General features: G+C 46.4%; 1 protein-coding gene across 3 annotated transcripts in view; it reads left to right on the plus strand.

Annotated features, from left to right (window-relative positions):
• The window catches only part of LOC112809872 (serine/threonine-protein phosphatase 4 regulatory subunit 1-like), a 104,860-nt gene that overhangs the window by 69,271 nt on the left and 14,946 nt on the right, over positions 1-20,643 (plus strand). For all 3 annotated transcript variants that reach the window (XM_073883961.1, XM_025853250.2, XM_073883963.1), the window contains exons 6-11: positions 4,049-4,195; positions 13,547-13,654; positions 14,493-14,558; positions 17,028-17,186; positions 17,752-17,936; positions 19,028-19,488. In XM_073883961.1, the coding sequence (XP_073740062.1) occupies positions 4,049-4,195; positions 13,547-13,654; positions 14,493-14,558; positions 17,028-17,186; positions 17,752-17,936; positions 19,028-19,488 (1,126 nt within the window). The remainder of the gene's footprint in view (positions 1-4,048; positions 4,196-13,546; positions 13,655-14,492; positions 14,559-17,027; positions 17,187-17,751; positions 17,937-19,027; positions 19,489-20,643) is intronic.

Genomic DNA, 20,643 nt, shown 5'->3' on the forward strand with positions numbered 1-20,643 from the left:
TGACTGTAGGAGCTGTGTCTTGCTTGATTATCTCTGTGCCCGAGCACAGGGCCTGGTACCTGGTGGAGTTTTAGTAGTGTGTTGGGGGGCTGAGGCAGCTGCCACCTCTCTGTTTGCTAGTGTGGCCACATTTCTGCAGCTGTCCTGAGCTACTTGCCTTGTCTCTCAGGGGACACGGGGGTCCCAGCCCCTCTTTGGTGCGATGTCTTCATTTCCCTCTTTGTTCCCATCTTCTTGTCTCAGAGCTGGCCCGTTTTTCCAGTCTCTCTCATTGGCTTTTCTCTTTTGATTTTCATTATGCCTCCATCTCCCTCAACCCTCTGTGCCCTGGCCTCTCCCCTGTGCGCACCACCACTCCCTTCCCCACTGCCGAGCTTCTCGAAAAAGGAAGCTCTGCAGCCTCTGCCCTGCATGGGCTCCCAGCCAGGTAGCAGCTGGCCCCACTGCAGCCGATGGCCCCACAGCCAGCCGAGAGGTGTCTTGCTGTGGACTCAGCTCGTCTCACTGTGAAATCCGGTGTTTTTGTTTCTTCAAAAATAGTTTTGATTTTTAAAAAACCATGAGATGTTTTAATCACATGAGAGGATTGTGTTATAAGTACCCATACACCTATTATACTCACTCAACAAATGTTAAACTTTTGTAATTTTGCTTTAGACCTGTTTAATTTTTTATGTATAGGTTGTAGATATGGTTAAAACTGTGCTGTACCCTCCCCAGGCCGTTCTCCCTCCCTCCCCCTTTGTAGGGAACCACTACCCTGGGCCCCGGGGTGTCCCGAGTTTTACATTCCCACCACTCGTGCAAGTGGCCCTGAATAAGAGAGGGTCTTGTTTTAGGTGCTTTAAAACCTATATAAATGGCATCACACTGAACTTTCCATTCTGCCACTTGCTTTTATCCCTCCCTTTTTAAGATCCATCCACATCGATCCCAAGAGCTCGTGGTCATTCATTTTAACCAGGTGATGGGATTGCATTTATATTCTTCCCACAATTTATCTATCCAGTGACTTCTTTTTTGCCTTTACTTGATTTTTTTTTGCACCGTTTGTCACCATTAACAACTTGTGGGTCTTTGAAGAAACCTTTCTTGGCTGCCTCCTAGACATTTCGCATCGCTCTTCCCCCACGGATGGGATGCACAGGTGACGGGGACATGTTTTCTGTTCTTCCTGGAGCTCAGCATTAGGTCAGTGTGCACTGGGATCGTCTTATTACCTCTTACATCCCTCTCTTGGCAACTAGTCATATGATTTTAGTCACAGTAAAACAGGATTCATTTGGGGGAGACCGGACCCCACACACTGTTCTTTTTTTTTTTTTTTAATATTTTATTTGTTTATTTGAGAGGGAGAGGGAGAGAGAGAGCGAGCCACGCGCGCAAGAGCGTAAGAACAGGGGGAGAAGGGAGAAGCAGACTCCCTGCTGAGCAGGGAGCCTGGACAGGGGGCTCGATCCCAGGACGCTGGGATCATGACCTGAGCCGAAGGCAGACACTTCACTGACTGAGCCACCCAGGCGCCCCCCGCCCCGACACACTGTTCTGAGCCCTTCGTGTCTGTAGGTCGTGTCACCCCACAGCTGCCCTGGGAGGCGGGTACTGTCACTGTGTACTTCTACAGACAAGAAGCCGAGGCTCAGAGAGCCCTCAGCCTCTGGCCCCGGAGGATGCAAATGGGGCGCAGCCTGGAAACCAGGGCAGGGTCTCCTGTGGGTGACCCAAGTGTCCCCCCACCCCTTCCTTTCCGGCTGGTCTGCTCTTCCCTAAGCTCCAGCACTGGCCCTGGCCCTTGCCCGCCCTGCAGGGTGTGGTCTGGGCTTTTTCTTACTGTGTCAGGATTCCCTTGGTGGTCTCTTCTGCTTCCGCGGTGGAGCAGAGCCACGTGCACAGGGCTCTCTCTCCCCCAGGAGTTCACGAGCCTGCACCGCCCGGTGATGGTTCTCCCGAGGCACCCAGTGCATCACGTCGGGCCCCCAAGCTCAGACACCCACCCCAGTTCTCTTTACCTTCAGTCTTCCTTCTCCATTTTTTCCATTTGGTGATTGGTAGCCTGAGGCAAAGACCCCCAGGGTCATATTTGGTTTTCCCGGATCGTCTCTAGTGACGAGCTTAGCTCTGTCCAGCGGTGTCTCTCGAACCTCCCCTCTCCTTTCTGGCCCCCCTGACCCCCCGAATTCCGGGCCTCAGCCAGAGCATCTCTGCCCAGGAGCCCTTCGCCCACTCTTGCAGCTTTTAGAGCCACTTGAGGCTTAAACTGTCACCATCACTGAAGCTGTGTCTGCTCTTGTCACTCCTCTGCTTTCCAACCCTTGGGGCTCCCTGGTGCCCTGCCCCACCCCAGCTGGCCCTTCAGCCTCCCCCGGCTCGCTTGAGGTGCTATGCCCTGACTTGCCCCGTGTCCTCAGGGCTCATCTCCTATGTCCACTGTCCCCTCGCTTTCCTTGCTTGCTCTAACAGTCCCCAGGGGCAGCCGGAACCAAGCACCGCAAGCTGGGGGCTTAAAACAGCACACATTTATTCTCTCACAGTTGGGGAGGCTGGAAGTCCAAGATCAAGGTATCATCCGGGTCATGCTCAGTCTGGAGGCTCCAGGGGAGATTCTGCTCCTTGTCTCTTCCAGCTTCCGGAGGTGTGGACGCCCTTGGTTTCCAGCTGCGTCGCCCTCGCCTCTGCCTCTGTTTTCCTGTGGCCTCCTCCTCTTCTGTCTGTCCTCTCCCCTTGCCTTTGTCTTGTAAGGACACTTGTGACTGCCCTTAGGGTCACCCTGCTAATGCCAGGGGACCTCAGGTCCTTAACGTGACCCCCAGTCACATCTGCAGAGACCCTTTTTCCACAGAAGGTCACATTCAAAGACTCCAAAGATTGGAGGTCTACGACGTTTGGGGGCACCCTTCACCGCCTGCCCTCAGCAAGCTTCTGACTGCCTTTGACATTCTGCTCCATGTCCTCAGCCGAGGACCTGCCCACCCGCCCCCGCCTGCCGTGTCCCCCCTGCGCTGCCGCCCTCTGGAGTCCTCAGCTGCCACCTGGGACTGGGACGCGCAGCGAGGTGGCCAAAGGGTCTGGCCCTCCCGGCTGTGCTCCTCGCACCTCGCACGTTCTCTGCTCCTGGCATGTTCCGGAAAGCTCAATGAGTGTCTGACACCTCCGAGTTATGGGGGACTTTCACTGCCTCTGGCTGGACACTGTGTCCTATCACCCAGGCCTGGTAATATTGCTGGGGCATCCTCTTTCTTCTGCCCGCCCCTCTCCCCGGGGCTGTTGCGGTGGCTACCTGGCTGACCTCTCCGCCCTCAGCCTTTCATTGCCTCTGGTTGACTTGAACACCACTGCCGGAATGGCCTTTCTAAAATACCATTTTCATCTTGTCACTTGTTTGGGAGGTTCCACGTCAGAGTGCCTCCGTGGCTTCTTTTGTAACCGCTCTCTGCTCACCTGCCACTCTGTGTGTGCTCTGGGTCCCGGTGCTCTTTCCCTCCCTCAGCGTCACTGCAGTGGGCTGCATCTTCCATTGCTTGCTCTGTAAACTGGGAGTTTCCGTGCTTTCACGTCCCCAGATATGTTCTCTGTCCAGCTTTTTGGGGTCCCTCTGCCTTCTAGTGCTTGCTCGCCCCTCCTCTCTGGGACTGAGGAGGCTTCCAAGTCCTGCCTCGTTGGGGCTTATCTCTGGGCCCCTGCCCCGTGGCCTTCTGTGGACGTGTGTGGGTGTGTCTGTGCAGAAATCCGGGGTCTGAGCCATGAGGGCAAAGTGGGGGGCACTGTTGGAGGACAGATGGGGGACATGACCTCAGTGGGGTTCTGGGGAAGGGGATGTGTGGCCCGAGAGGAGAGGAACGGTAGGAACCAGCCAGGCAGAGGGAGCGGCGTATTCTGAGGCCTGGGGTTGGAAGTACACGTGGCGGGCCAGATGCCCTGTGTGGTTCGCGTGTGCCGCAGGAGACAGGGCGGCCAGCTTGGCACTCTGCTCAGGGAGTTTGGTCTGGATCCTGAGAGCACTTTAGCTCATTCGGTGTTTCACCTTTTGCCTTTTTTTTCCCTCTTCTAGGTTAGAAAATCAAGTCAGGAAGTGCTCTTGATTCTTCTGGAACAAGATCTAATTTCCCAGCACGATATTGAAAACAAAGTGTGTCCAATCCTGCTGGCGCTCTCTGCCCCGGACAGTGATGACGAATATAAAGCAGAAGCTGTGAACGTAAGTCTGTGTGGGGAACGACAGCCCCACACCTTGGTGGATTGTCCCATAATTTGGGGTGTGCATGACTTGAGGTTTCACATGTGTTCATTGTTGGCCAGCACTTTCCCCCTAAACAAGGCAGCTGGCGATGTGGCCTTGGTCAGAGAACGTTCACAGTTGAGATCTGAGCATGTTTTGGCAATGATTATCCTTAGATCACCAGTTGTTTTAAGATGGCAAAGCTGTCGGAATCAAAGTAGTTTAGGCTGAGGTGAGGCAAGATGCAGAGATTTATAGGTAAATCCGTCTTTGGACCCACTGGGATCATGAGCCTTGTTTCCCAGAGTACAGGACCCAGTCTAGTATGGGCAATGATTTTAGGTTGTGGTTGGGCAGTTCAAGAAAATCCAGTAGACGTGAGTGTCTGCGTATAGTTTAGGACAAGAGAGTGCTGGGTAGGGATGTGAGCAGATACGAGAGTCGACTTTGAAGAGTGCAGGGTGGCCAGAATGTCCATGGCAGTTTGGGATGTGCCCTATCGAAGCATCTGCTTGTACCAGTTAAAGGTGTGTAGTTGAAGGACTGGTACACATACTAAATTTCTTCTTCCTTTAATAGTTAATTTTGTGGTTTCCTTGGGTTTGTAAGACCCCGTACCCCTCATAACGTGACTGTAGAGTCAAGGACTTTCTACTTGCCTCTGGAACCCTCATTCACATAGTAGCTACTGACGAGCCAGTGGTAGCTCCACCGTGCTGCCCTAGACACAGACTCCCTGGCTTGTCCTTATGCCTTCTTTGTGGCCCAAGGGACGGTCGTCCGTGGCCATCTCTCTGTGGCTACTTTCCTCCACTGACCCAGGCAGACGGTGCTGCACAGAACAGCCCCCTGTTTCTCTTACAGAAGACTCAGGATTATCCCAGTATTTTAGGAAAATCATACCTAAGGATTCAAAACAGAAAAAAAATCATGGGCCTTCATTATGAGTACGACAATATCTAGAAGGTAATTGTTTTCTTGGTTGGAAAAGAATGACATTGGAAAAAGGAATTCTTTTTCAAAGTGAGGAAACATAGAGTGCGGAGCTAAAAAATTGTATTATAGCATCAGAGCATTTGGCAATTATTCTTCATTTATGTAAAAGTTTTCCTCAACTATGAGTTACAGGGCTGGCTTTTTAAACTAATTTAAGTTTTTGCATATTCCATATGTTTATAAGATGAATCAGGCTGAAGAATAATTGATTATTAAAATTCAAATTCTCCAGGGTTCTTTTATAAATTTCAAGTTTCCCTATAAGAAATTAAATTTATTTTGCAAAATGAACCTGGATAATATCATTTAGTTGGCATATTTGGCAGTTGAGCAGTGAACTTTGCCAGCTAGATCTTCTTCTTTGTTGGAAAGTTGGTTAGGCAAGTTTCCAAGGTTACAACCGACAACCAAATCTCTTATCCCTGAAGGCTGATAATAGTGTGAAAGATAATGCTCAAGGCGTTTTTGCATGATTTTTACTTTGTTTTGTTTTCAGCCACTCCATTCTTGCCAGCAATATTCTTTTCCTCCTCCTCCTCCCCGGCCTCCTCCTCCCTCTTCTGTTTCTTCTTCTGGTGAAAATATTTGGAAAACACAACAGGCCTTCAAAAAGCTATCTCCACAGCTCACTTACAGAACTAATTAGTTCACGTAAATTGTATTTTTCATTCTAAGCGAGTGGCTGATACCATTACTCGAATGTGTAAGCTTTCAAATGTGGCTGCCAAGAACAGTTAGTCTCGAACCCTCCTCAGGCTGAGGTGCAGCTACGTTTCAGGGTATTTCTGGAGGAGCTCCACTTCTCTCCCCACAGAGCCCTGTTGGAAGCAGGATTCAGGGTGCCTGGTTAGGCCCCTGCGTGCTTTGGTCAGATTCGGAAGCTGTCCTGTATTCCTCTCCTGGCGCCCCAGAGTTCCTCTCCTGGAGGCCAAGGGGAAGGGGTCGCTGGACAGATCTCACTCCTTGGGCACCCGGCGTCGAGAATCCCGGAGGGCGCTGTTCTCATTAGCTAGGAAGTGACAGGATGGATAGAAGAGAGTGGCTTTCATTCCTCAAGGAGAAGTAGCCCACATGTGTGGTTTGGAGAGCTCCCCAAGGAGGGCGGGGTTCCCAGCTGGGCTGTGAGTGACCCCCAGATACTGTGGGCCCCATGTGCTGGCGAGGAGGGTGATGGGTGAGGAGAGAAGCCAGTTGTGCTGCTTGTTTGGGGCTCTCTTTCCAGCCACGTGGTGTGAATGCTGCTACAGCCCACCGTCCGTAAACACGCACCCTCCCAGAATAGTTTGGTTCCAAAGGAATTGCTTCTTGCCCAAAGGAACCTGCATGCCTCCATCAACAAAATGTGTGTCTGTGCTCTCGCCGTTTCTTTCTCGTTAGGGCTTACAATCAGTTGATTCTGGTGCCAGCAACCCTAGTGCATACTTGATTAGGGAAATCAAAGGTAGCCAAGTAGACATGGCCTGGGCATTTTTAAATTGAGTTATGCAGTGTAAATTACAGGCTGGTTTCTTCCATCCTGCTTTCTCACAGACATGCGCATTTGGGTTTGTGAAATCTTTCTATAGATGGCAGACAATGTCCGTGACTCCCTCCTTTAGCAATCGAATTGTGAACTTGACTTATTTCTCCTTCAAAAGTGTGAGCTTCTAAACACAGGTGTCTTTCCGCCATCGGCATCCAGCACAGTGCCAGGCCCAGAGTCAGTACTAAATAAATGTTAGTTGTTGAATGAATGAATCGGTAAAAACTGGAAGCGCTGCATCCTGTAATTATATCTAGACAGCATAAACAGGCCACCAGAGACCAATTATAATTCCTCTTGCTTGCAGGAAGGCCATTAGCATTCTGAGATTATAACTAATTGTCAGAAGGCTATTTTTCTCTCTCAACACGTTTTCACATTAAGGCTTCCTCATTTTTTGTCGTCATTCCTATTTTTAAGCTCATTTTTATTTGTGCATTTATTTAAAAAGAATGTTGTGGTTGTGTATTATAAAGAATAGTTGGCTCCAAGCAACTAAGTGAAGATCGTCATTCCATGCGAGTAGTTCCCAGGGCCACGGGAATATCATTTCTTGTCACTTGGTGTGCTGGCTGGCTTTTAATGACTCTGGATTTGTTTTATACTGGTAGTAATAAGGTCATGTGGGTGTGGCAGATGGACAGGGGTAGACGGAGCTACTGGGCACTCTTCAGTTGCCTGTTCCCCTGGATACGGGAGCTTTGCGTGCTCATTTACTGTGGCCGCCACTCTGTACAACTCTGCCTCGAGTCGGGTCAGAGAGATGTGTCCTCCGAGCTCGGAAGACGCAAGTCTTTTCAGTTTGTGGGGATCATTTCCCCTCCCCTCGGCCCCACCCCTCTTCCTGCCAGTCAGTGTGCTTTTGCCCCGTGTTTGCTGTGTGCAGATTCCAAGCAGTTGTGGGTGAGCTGCTAACCCAGGACCTCTTTCTGCTAAGGCTGTGTGCACCGTGGGAAGAGCAGACCGCAGAGACAGGAAGCCCTCCTCCTTCTTCCTCCCGCATCTTTTTTTCTTTGAGGGGGCAGTGGGAGAGTTCTTTAAAAATTTTGGGGGGTGATTTTTCATTTTGTTTTAGTTTTAAACTTGTAGAAAATTTTCAGGAACGGACTCTTGAACTCTTGTATACCCTCTATCCAGGTTCGCCTGTAGTTTATTACAGTCTCTGCCTTACACGTGTGTGTGCGCACACACACACAGATACACATACATGTATGATTAAGTATTTTTCTGAGCCATTTGAGAGGAAATTGGAGGCATTATGCCCTTTTAGTCCCACATTTTCCAGTGTGTATTTCCTAAAAGTAAGGAAATACTCTCTTAACCATAGCACATCGATCAAAATCAGGAAGACTGACTTTGATATGATGCTAATATCTCATGCACAGTTCACATGCAGATGTTGTCATTTGTCTGAGATCCAGCCCAGGATCCCACAATGCACGGAATTGTCACAACACTTTGGTCTCCTTGTGTCTGGAACAGATCCTGAGCCTTTGAATTTTGTAACGTTAACATGTTGGAAGAGCACAGGCCAGTTCTTGGGCAGAATGTCTCCCAGTTTGGGTTTGTCTGATGTTTCCTCATGATTAGATTCAGGCTCTGCGTCTCTGACAAGAAAGGTGAGGAAAAGTGTTCTCATGTATCACGACGGGAGACCCAAGACTTCAGTGTGTTCTGACTTTGGCCATCTTTAACTGGTGACTTAGGAGATAGAGGTGGTGTCTGCCCAGTTTTTATGTACTGCTTTCTCCTCTGGATGTAAGAAGGGGAGTCAGAGTGTGTGCTTTTCATCAGACTTCCCCCTACTAGTATGGTGTCCATTGATGGTTCAAGTTGATCTTCCACCATGAAGAGTGTTCCCTTCTCCATTATTTGCTTACATTTTGTTGTTGATTTTCATATCTGTATTCAAGAGGACTATTGTAGGCAATTTTCTTTTCCTATTAGTTTTTGTCAGGTTTTAGAATCTGGGTTATTTGGGCATCAAAAAATGAGTTGGGAAACATTCCCTGCTCTTCTATTTTCTGAAAGATTTTGTTCAAAATTGGTGTTGTTTTCCCCTTAAGTATTTGTTAGAATTCACCAGTAAAACCTCTGGTGCTAGGGTTTTCTTTGAGAGATGATTTTTGATAGCAAATCCAATTCAGATATGGGGATATTCAGATTTGTTATTTCATCTGTGTCAGCGGGTAAGTTGTGCATTTTAGGGAATTTATTAATTTCATCTAAGTTGTTAAATTTATTGGACTAATGTTGCTTGCAATATTTCCTTATCCCTTTTGGGATGCTGGGTGGCTCAGTCAGGTTAGTGTCTGCCTTCGGCTCAGGTCATGATCGCCGGGTCCTGGGATCAAGCCCTGCATCTGGCTCCCTGCACAGTGGGGATTTCCCTCTGCCCCTTCCCACCCCTGCTTATGCTCTTGCTCTCTCTCTCTCAAATAAATATATAAAGTCTTGAAAAAAATATATCCTTATCCCGTTCATGCCTGTAAGATCTGTAGTATGTTCCCCTTTCATTTATGATATTGGTAATTTGTGTTTTCTCCCCCCTTTTTTTCTTTCTTGATCATCAGTCTTGCTAGGGCTTTATCAATTTTATTGATATTTTCAAATAATCTATTTTTGGTTTTGCTGATTTCATTATTTTCTTTTTCATTGATATCTACTTTCTATTTACTTCTATTTACTTCAATTCAGCTTGCTTATATTTTTCTAGATTATTAAGGAGGAAAAACTTTAAGTCCATCTTTGCCCTTTTAAGCATGTAAAGCTTTTATGTTTATATCTTTGTGCTATATTGACCCTTGCATTGAGGAATGACGTTACTTACCTCTGACAGTAATCTGCAAACACCTTTATGTTTAAAGTGTTCCTGCTTTCATTAGCATGGCGGTGGGCTTTGCTTTTATATCCAGTCTGGCAGTTTCTGCTTTTTCATTGGAGTCTTTAGTCTGTTTATGTTTCATATAATTATTGATTATATTTGGTAATTCTACCACTTTGGTATTTTTTTTTCCATTTGTCTCATCTGTTTTTGTTCCTCTATTCTTTCCTGCCTTCTTTTGGACTAGTTGAGTATTTTTATAGTGCTATATTTTAATTCCTCTGTGAGGATTTTGAAAACCTGTAGCACCCTGCAACAATGTCGTTCCACTCACTCCCTCCCCTCCTCTGTGCTGTTGTTTTCATATACATTACGACATGCGTGTCCCTTATGAACCTGGTGGTACAGTATTATAGATTTTGATTTAAACAATTATATCTTTTGAAGAAATTAAGAAAAGAGAAAAAATAGCCTTTTATACTCACATTTTTATCATTTTTGGTACTCTTCCTTTCTTTCCTGGATCTGAGTTTCCATCTGGTATCATACTTCCAGCCTAAAGAACTTAAGTACTTTGTTTAGCTTGATTGGCTGAGAATGAGATTTCTCTTTTTATCCAGAAATTCCTTTATTTTGCCTTCAATGTTGGCTGATAGTTTTACTGGATATTGACTTGTGGGTTGATTGGTTTGTTTTTGTTTTTTTCTGGCATCGCTTTAAAATCTCATCCTGTTGTCTTCTGGAGAAGTCAGCTGTCATGCATACTGTACTATATTTATAGCATCCTTCTTTTCTCTGCTTGCTCTTAAGATTCTTCTCTTTATCTTTGCAGAGTGAATGCTTATCCTGCTTTGCCTTTTGTGAGGTCCTTGGATTAGTGTGTTGATGCTCTTCACCTGACTTGGGAAGTTTTGGGCTAGTGTTCCTCTGAGTACTTTTCCTGCACCATTCTCTTTCTCCTTTCCGTCTGGGACTCAGATTACACAAAGTTGGGCTGCTTCCTCTTGCGCCACAGGTCTTTGAGGTTCTTTTTGTTGTTTTAGTCAGTTTTCTCTCTGATGTTCAGATTTGATCATTTTTATTGATCTGTCTTTAAGTTCAGTGAATCTTGTCATCTCTGACCGGTTGGTAGGTCTACCCATTAGGTTTTTAATTTCAGTTATTGTACCTTTCAACTCTAGAATTTCCACTCTGACCTGTTCTGTAGTTTCTGTATCTCTGTGATATAGAGATTCTTTATATGTTTTTTATGCTTACATTTTCCTCTGAATCCTTGTTATATTTATAGTAGCCTTTTAAAAGTCCTTGTCTAAGAGTTGTGACATTTGGAACATCTTGGTGTTGATTTCCGTCGACTGCTTTTTTTTTTATGGGTCACCTTTTCCTGTCAACACATAGGTAGTTATTTTTAATTGAACACCAGACATTACAAGTGATACACTGCAGAGACTCTGGATTCTGTTTTATTTCTCTAAGGTGTTTTTTTTTTTTATTTATTTTTTTGGTACTAGATGTCTATTTCATTTTATAAAGTGCTGTAAAGTGATTTTTGATGTAGCAGGCATGTGTCTTGTCTGGTCTCCACCTCCCTGCTTTCTCGTTGGTAGTGAGCAGCTGCTGAAATATCTGCTCAGTTTACTTAGTTTCTGGCCACTGCTCCTTTGCCGGGTCCCCTGGGATCTTCCCCATGCATGTATAATTTAGCAGTCAGCCAGGGATCTCAGCAAATTGAATACACAGATTTTGGACCTATCTTCCAGATCTTTCTCATTGTAGTTCATCTTTGAAGGATAACCTCCCCTCTAGCTTCTGCCTTTTGGTTGCTCTCCAGGCTCTCAAATGGTAGTTTTTAATTTTTTTTCAAGATTCTCTAATTGTTATGTGTCGGAGGGTATGTTGGACCAAGTTACTATGTTATTACCAACAGGCTTCGTTGGTTCTTTATTATAGTTTCCATTTCTTTGATGAGATTTCCTGTCTGTTCATTCAGTATGACTAGTTCATATTTTTTTTGAGCATATTTATAACAGCTGCTTTAAAGCCTTTTTAAAGTCTGCTAATGCTAATGTCTGGATCTTCTATGAGTTTGTTTCTACTGACATACTTTTCTTGACTGTGGGTCACATTTTCCTATTTCCTCTCGTGTCTATGGATTTTTTTCTAGATACCTGTTTTTTTTCAACATTAAGTTTTTAATTTTAATTCCACTGTAATTAACATACAGAGTTATATTAGTTTCAGGTGAACAATGTAGTGATTCAGCAATTCTATACGTCAGCAATTCTATACATTACTCAGTGTTCATCATTATAAGTGTAATGTCTATGAATTTTTTATTGCCTCTTATTAGCTTCCTGATGAAACATTGTAGAAACTCTGGGTTCTGTTATTTTCTTCTGAGGAGTGTTGACTTTGTTCTAGCAAAGAATTCAGATTCTCTTTCCTCTGTAATAGTCAGCAGCTGAAACCACTCAGTTCCTTCTGCCTTCAAGCATTTGGCTTTTTCCTACAAACCTTACCATCTCCTCTGTGTATGCACAGCTCCGAGTTCAGCCAAGGATTAGAGTAGTATTTAATCACAGATTTGGGGGCTCTCCCTTTTTTAGCTTGCTTGCTTGCTTGCTTGTTTCCTGCCTTCCTTCCTTCCCAGGATTTCTACCCTCACTTTTTGGCTGCTTTGGCAACCTCACTCTTTGTTCTCTTACTTTTCAAGCCAGTAAAGCTATAACTTTTGCTTGAGGTCTAGCTACACTGCATAGCCCTGCAGAACAGGGGGTGCACTTGGGCAGAAAAGCAGGAGCAGTGCACATTTTACCCAGCATGGCTCCTTCTCTCAAGGATCTGCTTTCCTTTAGTTTCCACCAGTACCTGGTCACTCTCCAGTGCCTACTAGTCATTTTCTTTTTATTTTATTTATTTTATTTTAATTGCAGTATAGTTAACATACAGTGTAATGTTAGTTTCAGGTATACAACCCAGTGATTCAGCACTTCCATACAACACCCAGTGTTCATCATGACAAGTGCACTCCTTCATCCCCATCACCTATTTCCCCACCCCCCACCCACCTCCCCTCTGGTGACCATCAGTTTGTTCTCTATAGTTGAGAGTCTGTTTCTTGGTTTTGCCTCTTTCTCTTTTTTTACTTTGCTCATTTGTTTCTTAAATTCCACATATTAGTGAAATCATATGGTATTTGTCTTTCTCTCACTGACTTATTTTGCTTAGCATTATACCCTCTAGCTCCATCCATGTCATTGCAAATGGCAAGATTTCATCTGTTTTATGGCTGAGTAATATTCCGTCATATATATACATATATGTATACACACACACACACACACACACACACACACACACACACCCCACATCTTCTGTATACAGTCGTCTATCAATGGACACTTGAGCTGCTTCCATACTTTGGCTGTTGTCAATAATGCTGCAATAAACTATAAATAAAATAAAATAAAGGGGTACATGTATCCATTTGAATTAGTGTTTTTGTACTTTGGGGGTAAATACCCAGTAGTGCAATTCCTGGGTTGCCTACCGGTCACTTTCACTCTCTGACCAGCTGTGTGTCCCGCCTCACCACTGCTGGGTTTTGGTCATATCACTTAACCTCTTTGAGTGTTAGTGTCCTTATCTGCAAAAGTAAGGATAAATAATACCCAGGTCATAGGCTTTGGGGAAAGTAAAATGAGAACACAAAAAGTGTTCATTGATGTTTCAGACATATGCTGGGTACCTGGCAAATGGCAACTCTTGAGCTTCAGACGGACTCTTACCTGAGTAAACCTTGAGGAATGTTTGGCCTTCTATTGATCGCATCACTTGACAAAACTCAAAAGAAGGTGTTCTGTGTGTTTACTTCCTGAGTATTTTGGCAATATTTTGAATATCAGCTTTTGGAATTTAATTAGTGATATGTGGTGCAATACATGTGCTTTGGTATTTCAAGTGACTCTGATTTTTCTCTCATTTATAGATAATCTGCAAACTGGCTTCCATGCTGAGCAAGAGCACAGTTGAAACCCTGCTGCTGCCTCGATTCTGCGAATTGTGTGGTGATGGGAAGTTCTTTCAAGTTCGGAAGGTTGGGACATATGGTTTCAAAACTTGACAAATTCAAAAAGTTAGAAAATTCAAAAATCGATTCCTTGGAAGTGGCCTGGCTTCTTCAGTAGATGCAGGCTGGAAGAGAAGTGTGGCCCCTGTGACCTGTGTCAGGAAAACGTGTGAGCAGCGTTGCCCATTTATACAGAAACTAGGGCGCGCACAGGGACCTGAGGATGAGATCCTGGGTGAGGAAGCCCGTTGCTCTTAGACACAGAAGGCCCAGCTCTGGGACCGCGCTGCTGGCCATCGGACGCCCTTGCCCTGACGCACACGGTCTTTCATGATCTGGCCTGCTTCGCCCAGGACGCTGTTACCTCTGCCGTGCCTTCCGGCGCCAGCCCCTGCCTTCCCCTTCCCTTTCGGTTGCTTGTTCACTTGGTTACCAGATTCTTCCTTTCGAAAGCCGTTGCCACACCGCCCTCCACAGCCTCCTTCTCCTCCTCTGCCTCCTCGCTGCGTAACTGGCCCTCTTCCCTCTGGTCTCTCCTCACGACGCATCGGCAAGAAGCTAGGTCTCATTTACCATGCAGAGAATACTAAGGGTCTCTCGCTTTATTGCTAACCAAATGCATTATGTATTGAGATCAATTAGGAGCCAGAAAGTGCTAGGATTTGGTACTGTGTTGTAAATGTTCTCTGTTTCCAGTACACCGGAGGCACCGGGCTAGGCTGTGTAGGTGGTGGGCTCGGTAAGTGCTTGTTAGGTGCCTGACTAGAGGAGTCATTGCCCCTGAGGCTTCTGCTTGTTAGCTGTCACAATTTGGTAAGACAAAAAAGAAGCAGAGAATAACAGGTATGCCTTTTGCCTTTTTAAGGTGTGTGCTACAAATTTTGGTGATATTTGTCATGCCGTTGGACAAGAAGCCGCTGAGAAATTTTTGGTATGTGAAGTTTTGCCAGTCGTAATTGCTAGTGCATTTCTTAGGGTGCTTTTAAAATTGTGAAGTTTTGTATTTATGAATCTGTTACTTTGGAATGACAGCTCAATTTTGCATTCATCAGTTCCAAATTTCTTGACTTCCGAAGCCAACGTTTTTTCATAAGCGTTAGGCAGCTGGTCCATGGAATGGCGTGGATGTCACCCCAGCCCACTTTCCTGTGGGCTTTGGCTGGCACCTCCTCACTGGTCGCTTTCCCTGGTCTCTTCTCACTGTTTAAGCCACTCTGTCTGTCTCTTTTCCACTGCTCCTCCTAGAACACTGTTCTACCATCTCACTCCTGGGCTTCAAGACCAGTGGGATTTTTCTAGGTTACAGGTTAAAATCCCGACTCTTTTTGGCCTTTTGGGTCCCCTCATAAGTGCCTTTCCTGCCTCACCTCCAGCTACCTTCCTCAGGTCTGAACACTGTCGCGGCCTGGGCAGGTCTCACCTTTGGCCCTGCATCTGACTCATGGGATGGGCAGGGAGGCGGGGAGGCAGGTAAGGCCCAGGGGTCTGCATTTCTGATAAATCCCCTCGTGATTCTGATGCACAGCAGGGCAGAGAACCACTTCACTAGCCAGCGGATGGCTTTTTGGCTCCCTTGAGGCTTTCTGCTTTTCCCCCTTCCACACCTCTGCTCATTACTGCCCCTCTCTTTCCAGTGTCTTCCCCACCTGGTGGGACCCAACTCACACTTCAAACCCAGCTTGAATGTGCCTGTGCCTCTGTCAAGTCCTCTCCTTGTCTAGACTCACCTACCCACTGTGCCAGAGAGAATTAATTTCTCCCTTTTCAGCATCCCCATAACATTTTGCTCAGAGTACGTGCGTGTCTCTTATCACACCTCATTATAGTTTTGCTGATGTGGGATCTTCACCCTATCATGTTCATCTCTGTTTCCCTGGTGCCTACGCAGAACTATGCTAAATAAGTGCTTGCCACTTTTATTTGACAGGATATCCAACCTGTATTTTTATTTGACTTTTACTGGACAGGATTTTTATTGGGTAGGATATCCAACCTGTGTGGTTAGAATTTAACCTCAAAAAAGTATACTCTTTAAATTGATTTTTAAATTTAAGTTCAGAAGCTCATTTTATTTTATTTCAAGTGCAAGCCATGTCAACATAGTTCTGACCCCAGAATAATTTTTAGTGGCTGTCGCTCTGTATGTACACCAAGAGCTGTCTTCTACTTAGTGTATCTGAATGAAGAACAGCAGTGACCAACATACTAACCTTCCTATGGGCGGGTATTTCCATGATCATATATTCCCATTTGTGGGGCATTTTGGCTGATTATTTTACATTAGGATATAAAAAACAGAGCCTCATTTTTAAAGGGTAAATTTTATTTTATTTATTAATATTTTTTAGAGAAAGAGCACGGGAGCGGGGGGAATGGGCAGAGGGAGAGGGAGAGAGAGAATCTTAAGCAGGCTCCACGCCTGGTGCAGAGCCTGATGCAGGACTCGATCTCATGACCCTGAGATCATGACCTGAGCCGAAATCAAGAGTCGGATGTTTGAACCGACTGAGCCACCCAGGCGCCCCATTAAAGGATAAATTTTAAAAGACGATGTGATCATGACCTTCATACAGATGGAAGGCGAACATGCCAAAGATTTTATTTAAGTCATTTATTCACGAGGGAAACAGTAAGGTACAATACCTGGCTTAATGGAGAGCTCAAAGTACCACACATGTATGGTCAGACCGGAGGGTACTGAAGTGACCTTGCAAGGGGATTCAAAATTGCTCAGCATCCAGGGTGATAATCAGGTGCATTCCACTGGACACAATTTGCATTTCTGTGAACAAGAATTATTTGCATTACTCTCAGTTTTTAACAATATACCTTCTGTCACTAAAGGACCCTAGTTAAAGATTGTAATACCGGGGTGCCTGGGTGGCTCAGTCATTAAGCGTCTGCCTTCGGCTCAGGTCATGGTTCCAGGGTCCTGGGATCGAGCCCCGCATCAGGCTCCCTGCTCCACGGGGAGCCTGCTTCTCCCTCTCCCTCTCCCCCTGCTTGTGTTCCTGCTCTCCCTCTCTCTCTCTCTGTCAAATAAATAAATTAAAAAAAAGATCGTAATATCTGAATGGGTGAGCTAGTTGGGATATCCACTCAATTTCAAGGTCATTTCACAATTTTTCTCTATACAATTCATGTAGCACTTGCTATGTGAATATTAGTCATTCTGCCTTTTAACCAAGTCGTTTACTAGAATTAAGAGGTAAAGGTAGTGTTTCTTTAGTTTTCTTACCATAATTTCTCTTTGTCTCAAATGATTCCTTTTGGACTCGTATATATTTCCCTCTTCTTGGTCGTTAATTTATGACTATGCCTTAATTACATCATTAAAAAAGGTTCTGCCCTTCCTCAGGGTAACCAAGTTTGAGTAGCATGATTTTATTTGCTTCGGTAGATCCCAAAGTTTTTTGAGCTCTGCTCAGATAATGTTTGGGGGATGCGAAAAGCCTGCGCGGAGTGCTTCATGGCGGTGTCCTACAGCGCGTCCCCCGATGTCCGCAGAGCCCAGCTGTCACCCCTCTTCATCAAGCTCATCAGCGACCCCTGCCGATGGGTAAGTGCGGGCAGCTCGGCTGTGTGGGCCACCAGCCGCCGCTCGCTGACTGGCCTCATCTTGGCCTCTGGACTTGTGACTGTGGATTTTGTCTTTTCGGTTCCTGATTGGCTTACTTAGACCTTGTGGGGATTGGAGCGCTCGAAATCTCCAAAGCTTGGGTGCCTGTGAAGAAGGTGGCACACACCCTAACATTTGTAGTGACCGGACATCATAGGGCTGAGGAGTGAGAAGGGAAACACTCAGGGGAGAGTGACCTTTGCTGTTACTCTCACAAACATGCCTGTCAGGATTCATACGGTCTGGTCAGGTGCTCTTTGAAGTCTGGACTTGTTTGATGTGGAATTAAAATTCTAGAAGAATAAAAACTTCATGATGGTACTAAAGTTCTCCTTATTTTCTGTTGAAAAGAGTTTATTTGGAATTTGGAGAACGCCTTAGAAAGCGGTAAATCTGCTTGGACCTAATTCGGCAGACAGCGACCAGCCTCGTGGTCGACCAGCTGCCTGGCCTGGGTCAGACCTGGCCGACACCACATTCACCATGCTGTGCTCTCTGTTTGCAGGTGCGCCAGGCTGCCTTCCAGTCCCTGGGCCCCTTCATTTCCACCTTCGCGAACCCCTCCAGGGCCGGCCTCTATATTCGAGAAGACGGCACCCTAAGCATCCGACCACCAGCTCAGGATTTAGACTCTGCTCTCACCTCCAGGTCACCCAGTGCAGGCAGTTGTGGTAACACTTCCTCAGCCGGGTGAGCTCCAAGCAGGATAATTACCGGGGCCCGCGCTTCACCTTAAGTGTCCACCTAAAATTTTAGCAATTATCTTGTCTGGAGTTTTAGTAACAGTGACCTTCTGGGCAAGATGGGATATTAGAGCTTTAATTATGTAAAGAAGCAAAAGTAATTGCAATAATGATTTTGAAACATGACTACTGGGTTATAAATAATGAAGCTACTGTGTCTCCTAAATTTAGATAAAATATTCATTGAGAGTAGTGATTAAATAACCTATAAAGAAAATTTTCTCTTACTTTTTGATTAATGAAGTTCTCTGGATAATTTACATAGGGAAGATGTGAGGTCTCCCAAATGTCTGTTTGTGCCATGCAATGTTACATGCCCATAAACGTAGGATGTTACCTGCACATACAGGTGACAGTCCTGACCCACCATTAGTGGACGCCATCCTGCCTTTCTAGTAAGTTCTAGTGATTGATCTTGGAGTTTTTCATCTTTCCTCGGAGGTCGATGGGTACACACCAACCAGACCATTTCGAGGTCGTTGGTAAGCGTCTCTCCCCTGCTAGCATCACACGGGAGCAGGAGAGTGGTAATTTACATCTCAGAGAGTACATACCCGTTTTACCATTGGTGCATCCTTCCCTCCATCTGTCTCCATCAAAATTCACTGAGCTGCTGTGTGTCTGGCCTGTGTGCAGCACCTTCCTGCTCAGGACTCACCCAGTGGTTTCGGTGGCTTTTGTGTCCCGGTGGCTGCCCCCTGGTGGAGGTACTGACAAGCAGTGAGTGCATGCAGTCTGCCCACTGAGGGCGTGTCAGCAGAAGCCAGGGCTCATCCACCACTTGAATAGAATGGAGGGATCGGCTGAACTGTGTGAGGCATTTTCAGCGCACATAGTACTCTCAGGTGGGCAGAGGGGGATGATTGGACCTTTTATGCTCTTGTGAGCTTATGAGCTTCTGGCCCTGGGAGGCACAGGAGGTCGGGTGGCCAGGTAGAGAGGAGGACCGGGCTTGGGAGGACGTGGAGCTCACGTTTTCCCATTTTACTTCCCGCCCATTACATGGCGCTAAAAGTACCCCCCTCAATCTTCACCTAGTTCCACAAAGCTGGTACACACGGAGCCAGACCTGCCCACGGAGGGCACGTCAACAGGAACCAGTGATCTCCTGCGCGGCAGTAGCTCCTCTGGTGGCCTCATGGCAAACTCAGTGGAAGATTCTGCCTTGACTGGAGCTGAGTCAACCAGGCTTTCCCCAGAGGCTGATGCCTCCTTGAAGCTCCCTGATGGGGACAACCTCCCCATCCACTGCCACCCTGGACCAGGCTCTTCTACCTGCCCAGAGAGTCCTGAGGACGTATTCAATAATTTCTTTTATTGGCGAACTCCTCTCCCTGACATAAGCAAGGACCTAGAGCTATTTCTGAGTGAGGCTGGGCCCCAGGAAAAGGGCTGCAGCAGGCCCGAGACTGTGCACCACAGCTGTGTGGCCAGGAGCGAGATTCAGAAAGTCCTCGATAGTCTGCAGGAGCATCTGATGAATGATCCAGATGTTCAAGGTAAACGTTGTCTGTTGTGATTAAAGAGAAAACAGGGTGTCTCTGGGTTGGGTGTTAGCCAGGCCTGTGTGTTGCTGCGCCTGTGTGTGTGTGTGCTTACTTCATGTCCACTGTGCACAGATGGCCAGGAGAGGGTCTCAGCCTCAGCACTGCCAGAGCCCTGGGGACCTCTGTGCAGGGCCCCGTCAGGGTTCTGCCTCCTTGTTTTGCAGCTGTGCGAGGCTGAAGTCAGCTCTAATAGAAAGGCATAGTTTGTGGGCATATCTATAACAGTGGAAATTTTATTAGTTCCTTGGACGCTGTTACATCATTTTCCACGTTAGAGTGCTTTTTCTCGTTATTAACAGCTAAGGATGGTGTTCCTTTTGGAGCTTATTAACTCAGCCCTTAGCCAAACTTTAAGGTTTTTGTCTTTGTACAGCAAGGGAAAGTACAACTTCTTCTTTGGGGTGTTTTTCATGTTATGACTAGTGCTCCCACTGAGCGTCTGATCTGGGAGCCGGGCCTCGCGATCCATATCCATTATCACGCCTCTTCTTGCTCTAAACAGTGCTATATTTGTATTCTTCCTTGGGTTGGGGAGATTGGGAACAACACTTGCTGCTGTTGCCGGGCAAAGATTTGTGAAGCTTTCGGGAAAGGAAATGTGAAAATCCAGTTAGCCCTGTGATTATTCTTTCTCTTTAAATTTATAAAGGAAATTAAGTCAATGTTTGCTGAAGGAATGAGCACATGTAACATATCACTTCTAATAGCTATAGACAAAGGTTTCGGTTTCTGGTTTTGGAAACCGCATTTCTAAAGCAGCATTCATCTCAGTGGTGGGCCCTGGGTTGGGTGCTGGGGCAGCAGTGATAGGCACACGGTCTCGTGGAGGGGGCTCCGTAAGCCCCCATCAGTACAGGGTGTGGCCGGGGCCAGGGCCAGGGCCAGGCCGGGAGGCGGCGTGACGTGCTGTGGCAGCACAGGGCAGGACGCCAGGGGCCAGAGGAAATTTCTGGGAGAAGACCTTGCAGAGGGGGCGGCATTTCACGTGGGCCCCAAAAGATGACAGCTCGGAACCCACCATGCAGAGAAGTGGGGAGGGATGAGTTTCAGAGGGTTCTTTCAGTCCCTTGAAATCGTTTGTAAAATTTTGCGCATACATGTGTGCCT

The sequence above is a fragment of the Callorhinus ursinus genome, unplaced genomic scaffold (genome assembly GCF_003265705.2).
Source record: "Callorhinus ursinus isolate GAN/ISIS: 27379988/994484 unplaced genomic scaffold, GSC_fseal_2.0 scaffold53, whole genome shotgun sequence".
In the NCBI taxonomy this organism is placed as follows: Eukaryota; Metazoa; Chordata; class Mammalia; order Carnivora; family Otariidae; genus Callorhinus; species Callorhinus ursinus.